We start from the raw sequence: 14,244 nt of genomic DNA, 5'->3' as shown, positions 1-14,244 counted from the left end.
AGTTTAAGGTTTCTTACATCAAAAATCATGTTAGTTGGTGTGAGTGGCTCACTCCATTAAGCGTCCAACTCTTTATTTCAGCTCATGTCATGCTCTCATGGTTTGTGGGATCAAGTCCCACGTTGGGCTTTGTGCTGGCAGTGTAGAGCCTGCTTGGGATTCTCTCTTTCCCTCTCCCTGTCCCTCCTTCCCCCAAAATAAATAAACATCTAAAAAATGATGTTACATGCTAATATTTTTACAAATACCTAAATATTAAGGTGTTTTCCTTTCCCATACATCCCACTTCAACACACACACACACACACACATACACACAAAACCAATTTTATCTTGTAGTTCAGTTTCCTTGAAGCAGCAGAATTTATGCAAGTGATTTTTTTCAAGGAAACAACTTTTGCAAAATAAGGGTTTAGAGCCAATACTTGAACTCCATAAGGATCAACAATAATTTAAAATACTTTCCTCAGTAAGCCTTAAAAATACATTTTAGGTACGTCCAAATGATCTGCAAATTGTAAGGCTTTTGATACCAATAAGTGCTAGAATTAAGTTGTACAAAGGCAGAGATTTTTATGTGTTTTGCTCACAACTATACCAAATGCCCAAAAATTACTTGGTGTATAATGAGCATGAAATTAATCATTATACTTCCACTAGCACCATATGAGTCTACTTTACCAAAGCTAGTATTTTTTTTTTTTTTTTGGTGTGAAATCCTGAAGTAAGATTTCTTGAAATAATGCTAATATGGATTTCCACATTTGAAAATCGTTCCCATATATACACTGTGCTCACCCTCATCATTTTATAAACTTGTCAGTGATGCAGCCAACATTTTACTTGGTCAGTATTTTGGAACTTAACATATATAATATTGGGCTTTATTTTATAAACCAATTTAATAGACTAAAGATTTTGATCTATAATAATTCTTGCTAATTGGTCATTGGAATTAATCATTGGTATTTCATTTTTGTAAATCATCTGAATATGACTTTTCTTAGCTTTCAGAACTTCTCCATGGTCCTTACTTTTCTAGATGTTCTCCATGTGTGTCTTTGAACTTCAGAACTTTCATACAATTTTAATGAACATTAGCTAAATATTTCATTCTATGACAGATTCCATATCTTCATCCAACTCTGCCATATCAAGAAAAAAATTATCTCTACCCAATTCTGAAAGAAGAGTAGCATAATGTGAACGATGATATTTTAAAAGTTTTTTATAAAACACACAAAAGAAAAAAAAACAGAAGCCACCTCATTAACATTACTTGGTCAATTATAATATTTAACTTTTTAAGAAGTACTTTAAGGTTGTAATTTCTAATTGAGTGCCCTAACTTTTAAATAACTTAATTCTGTAATATTTTCTAGAAGTTTTAATTGAAGTATAACTGACATGCAGTTTTATTTTAGTTTCGGGTATACAACATCATGATATATTTTTATACATTACCAAATGTAAGTCTAGTTACCATCCATAACCATACAAAGTTATTACAATATTATTAACTATATTCTCTATGCTGTACATTATATCCTCATGATTTATTTTATAACTGGAAGTTTGTACTTCTTCATTCTATTTACCTATTCTGCCCACTTCTCAACACATTCCCACTCTGGTACCAGTAGTTTGTTTCCTATATCTATGAGTCTGTTTCTGGTTTTTTTTGTTGTTGTTGTTGTTGTTTTTGTTTTGTTTTTTAGATTCCACATATAAATGAGCTCATATGATAGTTGTCTTTCTGTATCTGATTTATATCACTTAGCATTATGCTCTCTAGATCCATCCATGTTTTTGCAAATGGCAAGATTTCATTCCTTTTATGGCTGAGTAATATTCCATTGTACATATATATCACATCTTTGTTCATTTATCATTAATGGACACTTAGTGAAGAATGCTGCAGTGAACATAGGGGTGCATGTATCTCTTCAAATTAGTACTTTAGCTTTTTTTCGGATAAATACCCGGAAGTGGAATTGCTAGATCATATGGTAGTTCTATTTTTAATTTTTGGAGGAACCTCCTTACTGTTTTCCATAGTGACGGCACTATGTGTGGTATATAAGAGTTCCCTTTTCTCCACATTATTGCCATCAGTTATTTCTTGTCTTTTTGATGATAGTCAATTTGACAGGTATGAGGTGATATCTCATTGTGGTTTTGATTTGCATTTCTCAGATAATTAGTGATGTTGAACATCTTTTCATGTGCCTATTGACCATCCGCATGTCTTCTTTGGAAAAATATCTATTTAAGTCCTTTGCCCATTTTTTAGTCTTCTCGCTTGCTTGCTTGCTTGCTTGCTTATTTATTTATTTATTTATTTATTTATTTATTTATTTATTTATTTATTTTTGGTATTGAGTTTTTTAAGTTCTTTATATTTGGATTTTAACTTCTAATTGGATGTAAGATTTGCAGGTATCTTCTCACATTCTTTAGCTTGCCTTTTCATTTTGTTGATGGTTTCTTTTGGTGTGCAAAAGCTTTTTAGTTTGATATAATCCCATTTGTTTATTTTAGCTTTTGTTATCCTTGCCTGAGGAGACTGTTCCAAAAAAATATTGCTAGGGCTGATGTCAAAGAACTTACTGCCTACGTTTTCTTCAGAGAGTTTTATGGTTTTATTATCTTACATTCAAGTCCTTAATCCGTTTTGTATATTTCCCACAATTTTATGTTCTTGTTAATTCAGCAACAAACTACTATTCCAACAACTTTAGTACTTTTGTAACCATTTACAAAATGATTTATGTATTAGTTTTTAGTTTGTTTTCCTAGCAAACAACTGATGTCTATAATTAAAATCTCCCAAGATCCTAATTAAAAAAGAACCAATAGTTTCTATTTATCCTGCTTGGAATTTGCTGAGCATCCTGAACCTGTGGGTTTCTTTGTGATGGAACTTAGAAAAAATTTTGTCATAATGTTTTTGAATGTTTCTGCCCCAATCTCTCTCTCCTCTCTGAGATCCTAAAACGTGGATGCAGGGTATCTTCATATTAGCTCTCAGGTTATTGAGGTTGTATTCCCTTTTCTGTTTTTCAGTCTTTTCCCTCTGTATGCTTTAGTGTGGATTATTTCTATTAACCCATGTTTCACTGATTCTTTTTCTATTTTGTCCAATATATTTTTAATTTAAACTAATGGATTTTTTTAAAATTTCTGATACTGCATTGTTCAATTCCAGAATTTCTTCTTAGCTGCTGTTTTGTCTATTTGTTTCAATTGACAGATTTTTTCTTGATACTGATTCACATTTTCTTGTTTTTCCATGTTTAGTAAGTTTTATTATATACTGAACATTGTGAATGATATATTTTAAAGACTGGATATTGTGTTATGCCCAGAATTCGTGATCCCCAAAGACCACTAGGGAGCCGAGTCCGATGCAAAAGCAAAAGAGCCTTTATTCGAGCTAGCTCGAGCTCAATCCCCTACCTGCACCAACGCAGCGGTGAGATACCAGGGAGAGAGAGAGTTTCAAAAGCACAAAGGTTTTATTGGGGCCTAGGGGCAGTTGGTGAGGTAATGGCTGTGGCCTCAGCCGATTGGCTGGGGAAGGGTCAGAGTCCTGTTACGCAGGTCGCTGGGCGTGTTTTGATCAGGAAGTTTGAACGGGTGAGCGGGAGGTTACTCAAGGGGAAGAGGCGTGGTCTGAGGTTTCTGCGATTTTCCCGGAAAAGGGGTCATGTCGGGGACATAGTCACTCAAGGTGGAGGACACAGAAGAAGATGGAGTCGGCGGCAGGTGTAGGCCCGCCCTTTCAATTGAAATTTTCTTCTGAAAACCTTTGAATAGTCTTCTAGCAGGCAATTTAAATTACTTGTAGATTACCTTGATTTTTTTTGGAGGCTTGGTTTTAGGCTTTGTTAGGGCTATTCAGTCTATTAATTGTTTTGCACTTAGTTGTAGAAACAATCCCTTAGTCTGCAGACAAGGACAGCTGGAGTATTTACAAAGTCTGAATTTGTTGAGACTTAACTGTGAATTCACCTCCCTTGGGGTACTCAACTGCTAAAATCTCTACTAAGCTCTTTCAAGGCTTTCAGTTTTTTCCTCTGGGCTGCTTTTAGCCTTGCTTAGAAAAAGAGCAGTTTGAGTGATGTGTATGTGCAGCTTTTGGACTCCACCTTCTTTGGCTGTCCACAGTCACACCCCCAGCCCTCATTTCCAGCTGCTCTGAAAGTCAAAAGTCCAACTTCTGATTCCTCCATAGAGATTCAGTAAAACAGCTTTCTAATTGAGCTCTTTCTATTCCCTTCCAGTCGCCCCCCTATATTAAGAGACTGTGGGCCCTCACTATGGGGGTGTCTGAAATCTGACACAGCACCAGTGTCACCAGCACTTTTCTTTCAAAGATCTCATTCATCTCCTTTAGATTCTGCCTCCCTTAAGTCTCTTCCAGTTTTTCCCCAGAGTTTATTCTTGCTATTAGCAGAAGACAATTTATCAGAAGCTAGCCTACCTATATCAAAGGCTGAAGACATGCCCTTGTAGGTTTTTTAATAGTCTTTCTAAATAACTAATATAGTAACATTTAAAACCATGGACTTGTGAAATTTTATTTATCCTTTAAGATTTGTGACTCTTACGAGGCTATATTTTTGAGGTGTTCCCCTCCCCCCCATTTGGCCATCCTGTCATAACTTCATGTTACTTTTACCTTCTGCCAAAAGTATATGTAGATATTCTTTTTTTTTAATTTTTTAATGTTTATTTTTGAGAGAGAGAGAGACAGAGAGAGAGAGAGGCAGAGAAAGGGAGACAGAATTCTAAGCAGGCTCCAGGCTCTGAGGTGTCAGCACAGAGCCCTACATGGGGCTCAAACCTACTAGCTGTGAAATCATGACTTGAGCTGAAGTCAGACGCTTAACCAACTGAGCCACCCAGGCGCCCAATATTCTTTATTTTTAAAGTTTATTTATTTGAGAGAGAGCGAGAGAGAGAGCGAGAGAGAGCATGCTTAACCAACTGAGCCACCCAAGCATCCCTATACATAGATATTCTTATATATCTCTCTTTAATTTCTTCTTTTCTGGGAAGTTATGGGTATCTTTAATACCATTCTGTACAAGCAAACAAAACTCAATCTTAGAACATTTTTTTTTCCTTTATTTTAGGCTAGAAAAGCAGTTCACCAGGAGTGCACTGGAGTTATCATTCTAGGATGGTTATATTTAGAGCAGAAAATTCCAGGGTTCCAAGGATATTGCTGCACCCTATCAGCAGTGTCATAAGGGGAACAAAAGGTGGGGATAGGTTAATGACCTTTCATACCCTGGACTTAAGGACTATTTTTACCTGAAAGCATGTCAAAACCAGCAATTACTTTTATAATCTCTTATCCCTACCCATTACTAAACTCAATATGTCCATTGAGTTAGATTTGGAAATATACTGAGGGAATCCCAGTATTTGCAATGGCAGCTCAACAGAAAACTTTGTAATTTTTTTTACCATAAGTCTCTCCTATTGTCACATATTATATTTTTCAGTATAGGCCACTGTTATCTAAAGTGTACACTGGGGAGAAATGTCGCATGATGTATTTCATCAAAAATAGAGGCATATCGGGGCACCTGGGTGGCTCAGTCGATTAAGCATGCAACTTCAGCTCAGGTCATGATCTCAGGGTTCATGAGTTCAAGCCCTGTGTTGGGCTCTGTGATTACAGCTCAGAGCCTGAAGCCTGCTTCAGATTCTGTGTCTCCCTCTCTTTCTGCCCCACCCCTGCTTGCACTCTGTCTCTCAAAAATGAATAAGCGTTAAAAATTTCGAAAAAAAAAAGGAAGTAAATAGCATACCCTTCCTAAGTTAAAATAGCATTTTAAAGACTGAAATATTTTTAATTATAAAAATAAATAATCCAACACAAACATGCAGACAACACTTAAATCTGATTCTCAGGTTTCCCAAAATTTGTTTCACTGAGGAATTCTTTTTTGTTATTATAGTTCTCTCATTTCTTCCTGATGCTGTGCAAAATTATTTTGCATGTCTTCAATAAATTCAGATTGGTCTTAGTCCCTCCATGTAACCTTACCAGTTGTTTTCTATTCATTCTTTATTGCTCTCTAAGCTAATTAGATACTCACTGGGAACTTTAAAACCCTTTATTTAATAACTGAATAATTGTATTAATCTTTATTTATGCTATAATGAAGTTTATAATTAAGGATGTTCATGAGCTGCTACCATTCTTCTGCTTACTCAGCTTAATACTTGAGTATCTATATACTTAGAAAATTTCACTTTCTTTCCTTTAAAGTGAAGTTCATACTCAATCTCTTATAAGACATTGCCTTAAATTGCCTAAAACAATTTGATATTTAAAATTTTGCTAATATCAATTAGTACATATGTGTGGCATGTCTATTTAATTATGTGATGTAATAATCTTCCAGGAAGAAAAAAGAATTTGCCATTTATGAACCCTGTATTTCATTACTAAATCATGGAAAATGAAGTTTTTACTAGTTTCACCTCTATAATATGCCTGGTTTATCTGTCATAACTTTGAACATGTTTCTCTTAGACTGTGCTTTTGTTCAGACCAAACTTTTCCCTGGTTCAGTTTTTTTTTTTCTTTTTCTTTCATAGTTCGCTCTTTTCAGTTTTGAATTCTTCTTGCTTATGCAAAGTGCCAACCTATTAGTCAGGAATTTGTGAAAATCAAACTAATTTTATTATTGTTGTATGTTTTAACTTTGGCACCTTCAAATTTAAAAGACATATTTAAATTGAATACTTAATGAACACTTGGGAACTCTGTGAACCCTTATTTTTGTAGATATCATGGAAATATTTTATTTGCTTATGTTATAGCTGATCTTAAAGACAACACAGCTTCTATTTTGTAGGTTTTTGTCACAGCAAGTTGCCTCTGAACATACCTTCAATTCTGCAGGTTTTCTTGTTGTTCATAATCAGGTGTTCTGATTACATATGATTTTCCTTAAGTCTTTGCAATATTGTATTGGTGAACACCTTCACCTTAGAAGTTTCTGTTGTTAAATCATCGGTTCCCCATCCAGTATTTTCTGTTCATGCTGAGTAAGTTAAATAGAGCTTCTCTATCAAAATGTGAAATATATTTTCCTTTTTAATGAGTTCTTTTCCCACAGGGAGAAATAAATTTGCACACATTTAAGCCACAAAGACGGATGTTTATAAATAGACTATTGTGATTTTTAACTTAAATTTAAGTCACAGGACAGTATTAATTTCTATCAGATTTTCCTTCCTTGAATCAAGCTTTGGTCTTCATTTTTGTTTTTAGAGTTTATTCTTAAAGGTTAATTCTAATTTTATTCTGTCATTATTATTAAATAAATTATATTAACACATTTGAGTTTTATTATCTTAGTTGTAAATTATCATTTGTTTTTTAGAGTGAATTTTTTCAGCATACCTTATTATTTTTGAAATGTGTTTCGAAATAACCCAATACAGATTCCTAGAATAATCCAACAAAATATATCAATATCAAGCAGAAATAGACATTTCTACTGATTTTGTGTTTCATTAAGCAAACTACATATTGTGTAACTGTAATTTCACTATATGTATAACTATGTCACAGTCATATGGTAAGTGGATATAAGAATATTGTAGAAATTAATTTATAGTATTCATATTAATTTACATTGTTTTCAAGTATTAGTGAATTTTAGATAAAGTTATAAATTTAAGAGTACACAAGTGGGAAGGCAAATGATATTGAAATAAGTATTAACAAATTTAAGTACCATAAAACAATTAAAAAATTCAAATGTCTCTTTCCTAAAGGACCATCAATCCTAAATATGAAAACATCAGCTAGAAAATGTTTATTTTGAGAGAGAGAGAGAGAGAGAGAGAGGGAGAGAGAAAATCCCAAGCAGGCTCTGCACTGTCAGCACAGAGCCTGACATAGGGCTCAGTCTCATAAACCATGGGATCGTGCTCTGAGCCAAAATCAAGAGTCCGATGTGTAACTGACTATGCCATCCAGGTGCTCCCTACAAAAATCCTTTATTTTTATTTATTCATTATTATAAAGTTTATTTATATATTTTGAGAGAGAGAGTGAGAGAAAGGGAGAGAGAGAGAGAGAGAGACCGTGTACAAGTGGGGGAGGGGCAGAGAGAGAGAGAATCTCAAGCAGGCTCTGTACTGTCAGTGCTGAGCCCAGTGTGGGGCTCAAACCCATAAACCTCGAGATCATGACCTGAGCCAAAGTCGGAGGCTTAACCGACTAAGCCACCCAGGTGCCTCCCAAAAATCCTTTAAATATGATCATTTTAGATATTGTATTGTTTCCTAGCATTATAAAAGTATTCTCCATTACTTGTTTTTTCAGTATACTAGCACTATAAAAAATGGTGATACTGTTTACAATTTATATCCACTTTCAATCATACTACAGAAATTCAAATGTATTGGCTCTCTAGTGTCCATCCAAGCCTTGTAAAGTTTAATCCAGTAACATTGAGTATTTAGATTAATAGTTACTGTTTTAGCAACCTCTCTTCTTTAAATATTTATTACTATGTTCGTTTTCACTAAACCAGAAGATAATACCCACATTACCAACGTTTTTATGGATTTTAGAAAACAACTATAACTAAATCATCCAATAGTTTTACTACATGCCAGATAGTTAATACTGGGGAAGAATCAAATCAAAATATATTTTTCATGTTGTAACTAATTATGCTGATCATTTCAACAAACTAAAGATGATATATATATTTGCCAACATATAATCTTATCTTTTTCATTCAATTCATTAGAAATGTAATTAGTGATAGTTTCATTTTTGGTAAACACAAATATATAACTATTTCATATATATGTGACATATGTATGTAAAATTATTAGTACACATGGAAATGATTCTTATTTATCATCATTAAACAATGCATTTCATTTTTTCTGGACTGTATAGGGCCATATACTATTTAAATATTTTTGAAAATGTAGCTTATAAAGATAACATATCAAAAGTTTTATATTGTCCTAAAGCATCATATTTCATTTTTTATAAAGGATACCACCCTAAATACTTCAGTTTTTCTTAGAAATCATTTTTATGTGTATGTAGTTCTAAGGATGTTTCTGATCTGACTCACACAAGCATAATTTCAAATATAGCCTGATTTGAATTAATACAATGTAATTATATTTTTCTTGAGGATATTGTTAATTTTACATGAGAGGACTCATTAGTGAAAATGAATACGTGTGTCATACCATATAACACCTTCACCATGCAAAGTTGCTAAAACAGTATGGAAAAAAACCTCATAAGGAAAATTTGATATAGCTTTCCTATGCTTTTCCAGACCTATTTCCAACACTGCTAAAAGGGGGGAAAATTCGAGAAGGCACTGAAGAGACCACCTCACCAGACCCTGATGTTACTTCTCCTCTGGATGTACATGCTGCAGCTCCATAGGAGCCAGGTTGGAAAAGTTTCTAGGAAAACAACATATTCCTTAATAACATATATTTTTAAGTAGAAAGATTTTTTTTCCTATTTGGCAGTTTGTCTGTTTAGGCCCCAGAGCTGAGTACATGAAAAAGTCTATACTTTTAGTTTGAAGTTAACATTTGTTTCTTCATTTTTTAAAAATGAAGTGGAAAACATCTGGCTTCTCAAAAATATTTTTGAAATGTAATGGTTTTAAAGTATGCAAAATTAGCTAATTAAAAAAATCATAGTTCTGTTTTATCCATACTATAAAAATATCAAGCTGTTTTTAATCCATTATACTAGAGTTTAATGTTAAATTATTTTAAAAATGATATCAACTTTTTCAAGCACTTCTGTATATACTACATAAATGGCAGTAGATAGTTTCTATAATGCTCTTTTTTCTAATACCTCGAGCTCAGTATATATTATCGCTCTTAATTCTAAGTGAAACTTTAAACGTAACTAAATATTCATATAATGTTGTTAATTCTCTATATCTGCGTGGACTCTGGAGATACAGGTCAGTGAGTTAGCAAAATGAACATAAAAGGGCATTTTTTCATAAGACTAATCTCAGAACCTAAATTTCAGATTTTGTATATTTTGAAATATAATGAATCTCTACTCAGGTTATTGAAATGCAATTGCAATAAAGAGAAATGATACATTTCACACATGCAAAGATAATTCCTACTTTTGTGCACTTATTTCAGAATTAAACTGTCAGTGGTATAACCTATAGCTTTTCTTAGATCTTTTATTTAAAAATTAACCTCATTTATTATGCTCCCATAGTTAAATTATGTTTTTCATTCTTTATTAATATATTTTTTGATTAGTGCTAGGTGATTATATCTTTAAAAAGGCTTGAATGTGGGGTGGGTGTGTGTGTGTGTGTGTGTGATAGTAATTCCATGAATAGAAGTTGCAAATTGTAATTGTAACTGACGTATTTTTTTAAAAACAGTCAATTGCTTCTTGGCCTTTTGGCTAAATCATGTGTAGTATTTGTTCTTATTAGTTTAGTATCTGATATGTCCTCTATTTAAAGATAATATATTAAATAGATTTTTGAAGGAGGGAGGGGGCATAGTAGCTTGCTCCGTCCATTCCTGTGCATTGATCTGTTATTGCAGTACTTCCAGGAATGGTGCACCTCTACACACACACACACACACACACACACACACACACACACGCACATTCAAGCCTTTTTAAAGATATAATCACCTAGCAATAATCAAAAAATATATTAATAAATAATAAAAAACATAATTTAACTATGGGAACATAATAAATGAGGTTAATTTTTAAATAAAAGATCTAAGAAAAGCAATAGGTTATACCTATTGAGAGAGAAAGAGAAACAGAGCACTAGTGAGGGAGGGGCAGAGAGGGAGAGGAAGACAGAATCTGTAGGAGGCTCCAGGCTCTGAGCTGTCAGCACAGAGCTGTCAAACCCACAAACCATGAGATCATGACCTGAGCCAAAGTCGGATGCTTAACCGACTGAGCCTCTCAGGTGCCCTGGGTTCTTTATTTTTTATAATGAGAGCATCATTGACAAATTTAGCTGCTCTAACTTCTTTATAGTATGGATTAGCAAAACTGAAAAGAGGCAGCAATTGTTAAGAGAAAAATGGACCAAGGAACAAAATTTTCTAACAGATTGAGATAGAGAAAAAAAATAATCTTATTAATCAATAAATAATTTTAATTGAAGTGCCAAACATATTTTTTTCCAGTCAAGAAGAAAGGGTCATAAGTAGATCATATTTAGGAGTTTATAGTGACAGGTGAAGTTTAGCAATAGCTCTCTGCATAACTGCTCTCAATGAATGAAGCAAGTCTCTGGAGAGGCTGTAAGAAAGGATTATAGTCCTTTAGAAATAGTCTGGGGACTAAGAGATAATTTAGTTTAAACCTGTCATTTTGTCTCACAGTACAGACCATATTTATATCTGTATGTGAGTATACATACAGGTGTGTGTGTATATATTTATATATGTACACATACATATATATGTATGCACATAATCATATTAAAAATTGTAGATGAAAGGTGAGCTAGAAATCTTTATTTTCCTGGGGAATAAACTATAAAAATTAACTATTAACATAAAGGAGATAACAAAGAAAGTGAATTTAAGATTTGGGAAATTATCATTGAAATATAAGCAAGGTGAATTATGCAATTCATGATATGTATTCTTTAATATTAGTAGTATTAATCTAATGCATCAATTGTAATTGTATTATATATGTGTCCATATAAATATACTGCCATATGTTTGTCCCCTTCAGCTACTATACACTTCTCTAAAAAATCTTTGAACAATTATCTACATATTATCTCATTACTTCTCCATGAAAGAGCTATCTGTATTCCCCATCTTTTCTCACAAAACCATTCCAGTCTGATTTTTGTCTAACTGTTCTGCCAAAAAAACTCAACTTAAGATAACCTATAATGCTCACATTGTCAAATTTGGCAGCCTTTGTCTTACATGAGCTGTCAACAGCATTAATCATATATAATAGTTACCTCTTTTTTGAAACAATTATATCAGTTGGTTTTCATAACATCACTCTATTTTGTTTCTTTTCTTCTGTTTTCTATTTCCTTGGTTGATTTCTCCTCCAAGGATCAGTAACTTGACTCATATTGCCATTTAGTCTTCATGTGGTTTTATTGAGCCTTAAGACTTTATATTAACTAAATCCTGAATTTATATTCCAGCCTAGATTTCTCCTCTGAACTCAGACTTGTGCATCCAGAATTGTACCTGCTCAGCTTGGATGTCTGTCAGACATCTTATATAACTTATGCAAATCTGAACTCCTTATTATCACCTCTTCCTGTTCCTTCCACAGTAATCGCTGTTTCATAAAAGGGAGATCCAGCATTCGAGTAACTCTAAACAAAAACTTGGAGTTATATTTGACTTAACATTTACCTCAAACTTTACAATGGGTTCAACGGCAAATTTCTGTGGCTTTCCTTATAAATATATACATAAGTTTTTCTTTTAAAATAAAATTTTAATTTTATTTATTTATTTTTAAGTTTTTATTTAAATTCCAGTTAGTTAACGTACAATGTAATATTATTTTCATGTGTACAATATAGTGATTCAAAGCTTCCATACAATACCTAGTGCTCATCACAACAAGTACACTCCTTAATCCCCATCACCTATTTAACCCATCCTCCCACCTCACCTCCCCTCTGGTAATGATCAATTTGTTTTCCATAGTTAAGAGTCTGTTTCTTGGTTGCCTTTTAAAACCATTATTGTAACCACTCTGGTCCGTGATAGCATCACCTTTCCCTTGGATTAGTAGAAATAGCAAGCGCTAAGTAGATTTTGTGATTCCATATTTACCATCCCCCCTAAGAGTCTATTCTACTTATAGACCTGTGTTGTCCAATATGGAGCCCCAGAGCTGATGGGTTCCCTGAAATGAAATAATTTTCACTTGCCCTATGTTGTCTGAATTATACATGTGGACAAATAGAATGAGCAGCTAACTTGTATATGACCAAGGCTAATGAAGGTTGTGTAAGCCAGATATTAGAATTAGGATAGGTTCTCAGCTTATTCTAGTAAGTAGCATATATTCCCAGCCTGAAAAAATTAGAATATAGATCTGTATGACTATCAGAGCACTTAACAATTCCATATTTAGTTTTCTTATCTAAAATAACAAAAATAATGTTACCTAAACTTTGTAGATTTTTTGAGGGTTAAGTAAAAAAAAAATGTAAAAATCAGTGCAGCACAAAGCTGTACTTACAGATTTATATTTATAAATGATTAAAAATATATAAATCTATAATTACTAATAAAATCAATAGATTTAAATTGAGAACTTTAAGCATATCTTAAAGGCTGCAGAAAAGTGAAGGAGAGCAAATTTGCAATTATTAAAACCATTATGATTCTGATGCCCAGGAAATAATATCAGCCTCCAAAATGTACGTGGAGAAAGAAAATGTAGAGCAAACCTGTAATAAGTCAACATTTTCTCAATAAAATTCTTCATGTGATTTTAAAAAAATGAAAATCTGTACATGTTTTAGATAATTTTTCCCAACCATTTTAAAATAAGTATGAGGGCAAAAATTGGGATTTTCATTTGTACTTTGGTAAAATATAACTTGTATGTTTCTTAAAATAGACATACTCATTTAAAAATTAGGTTGTTTAAAGATCAATTGCTTTCGTATGTACTTTATATGCTTGGTATGTCCTATAAGACATCAAGGACATTTTCTGTTATTGCTTGTCAACTACCACACAAAAGAAACTGAAGACATTTTTTTAATGTTTATTTATTTATTTTGAGAGAGAGAGAGTGAGAGAGAGAGAGAAGGCAGAGGAGGGGCAGAGGGAGAAGGGGAGAGAGAACCCCAAGCAGGCTTCAGGCTGTCTGTCAGTGCAGAGCCCGACACAGGGCTTAATCCACAAATTAGTCAGACTCTTAACTGACTGAGCTACCCAGGCACCATGAAACTAAAATTTTTTGTAACTACTCAGTCTGTATTCTGTTATAGTTCATATTTGACTTTGGTGTAAGTTTAGGTATTTTGGATATTTTAAAATATATTTCAAATATTAGGGATCAGTACACTCTTTAACCTATAGGAAAATGTAGCAAATCAGTAAGATTTTACTTTGATGTTACTTTGCTTCCCTGAAAGTTAGAAGAGGTTAAATATCTTAAAAATCAATTAATTTTAAGAAAAAGTCAATAAGCAT

The 14,244-nt window shown here is 33.1% G+C and overlaps 1 protein-coding gene and 1 non-coding gene across 5 annotated transcripts in view; both read left to right on the top strand.

Moving 5' to 3' along the window:
* Positions 1 to 14,244, top strand: part of EPHA6 (EPH receptor A6) — an 889,565-nt gene that overhangs the window by 119,905 nt on the left and 755,416 nt on the right. For 2 of the 4 annotated variants that reach the window (XM_086675669.1, XM_086675670.1), the window contains one exon: positions 9,348 to 9,467. The exons of the other annotated variants lie outside the window; for them this stretch is intronic. In XM_086675669.1, the coding sequence (XP_086531795.1) occupies positions 9,420 to 9,467 (48 nt within the window). In that variant the 5' untranslated portion in view covers positions 9,348 to 9,419. The remainder of the gene's footprint in view (positions 1 to 9,347; positions 9,468 to 14,244) is intronic. 4 annotated transcript variants of the gene reach the window in all.
* Positions 10,452 to 10,642, top strand: LOC112850627 (U2 spliceosomal RNA). The gene has a single exon (XR_003222727.1). It is a non-coding gene; the product is annotated as a U2 spliceosomal RNA (small nuclear RNA).

The sequence above is a fragment of the Puma concolor genome, chromosome C2 (assembly GCF_028749965.1).
Source record: "Puma concolor isolate L17-30 chromosome C2, mPumCon1.1.hap2, whole genome shotgun sequence".
NCBI lineage: Eukaryota > Metazoa > Chordata > Mammalia > Carnivora > Felidae > Puma > Puma concolor.
Note: the sequence above shows the minus strand (reverse complement) of the source record. Positions and strands in the feature narration are given on the sequence as shown.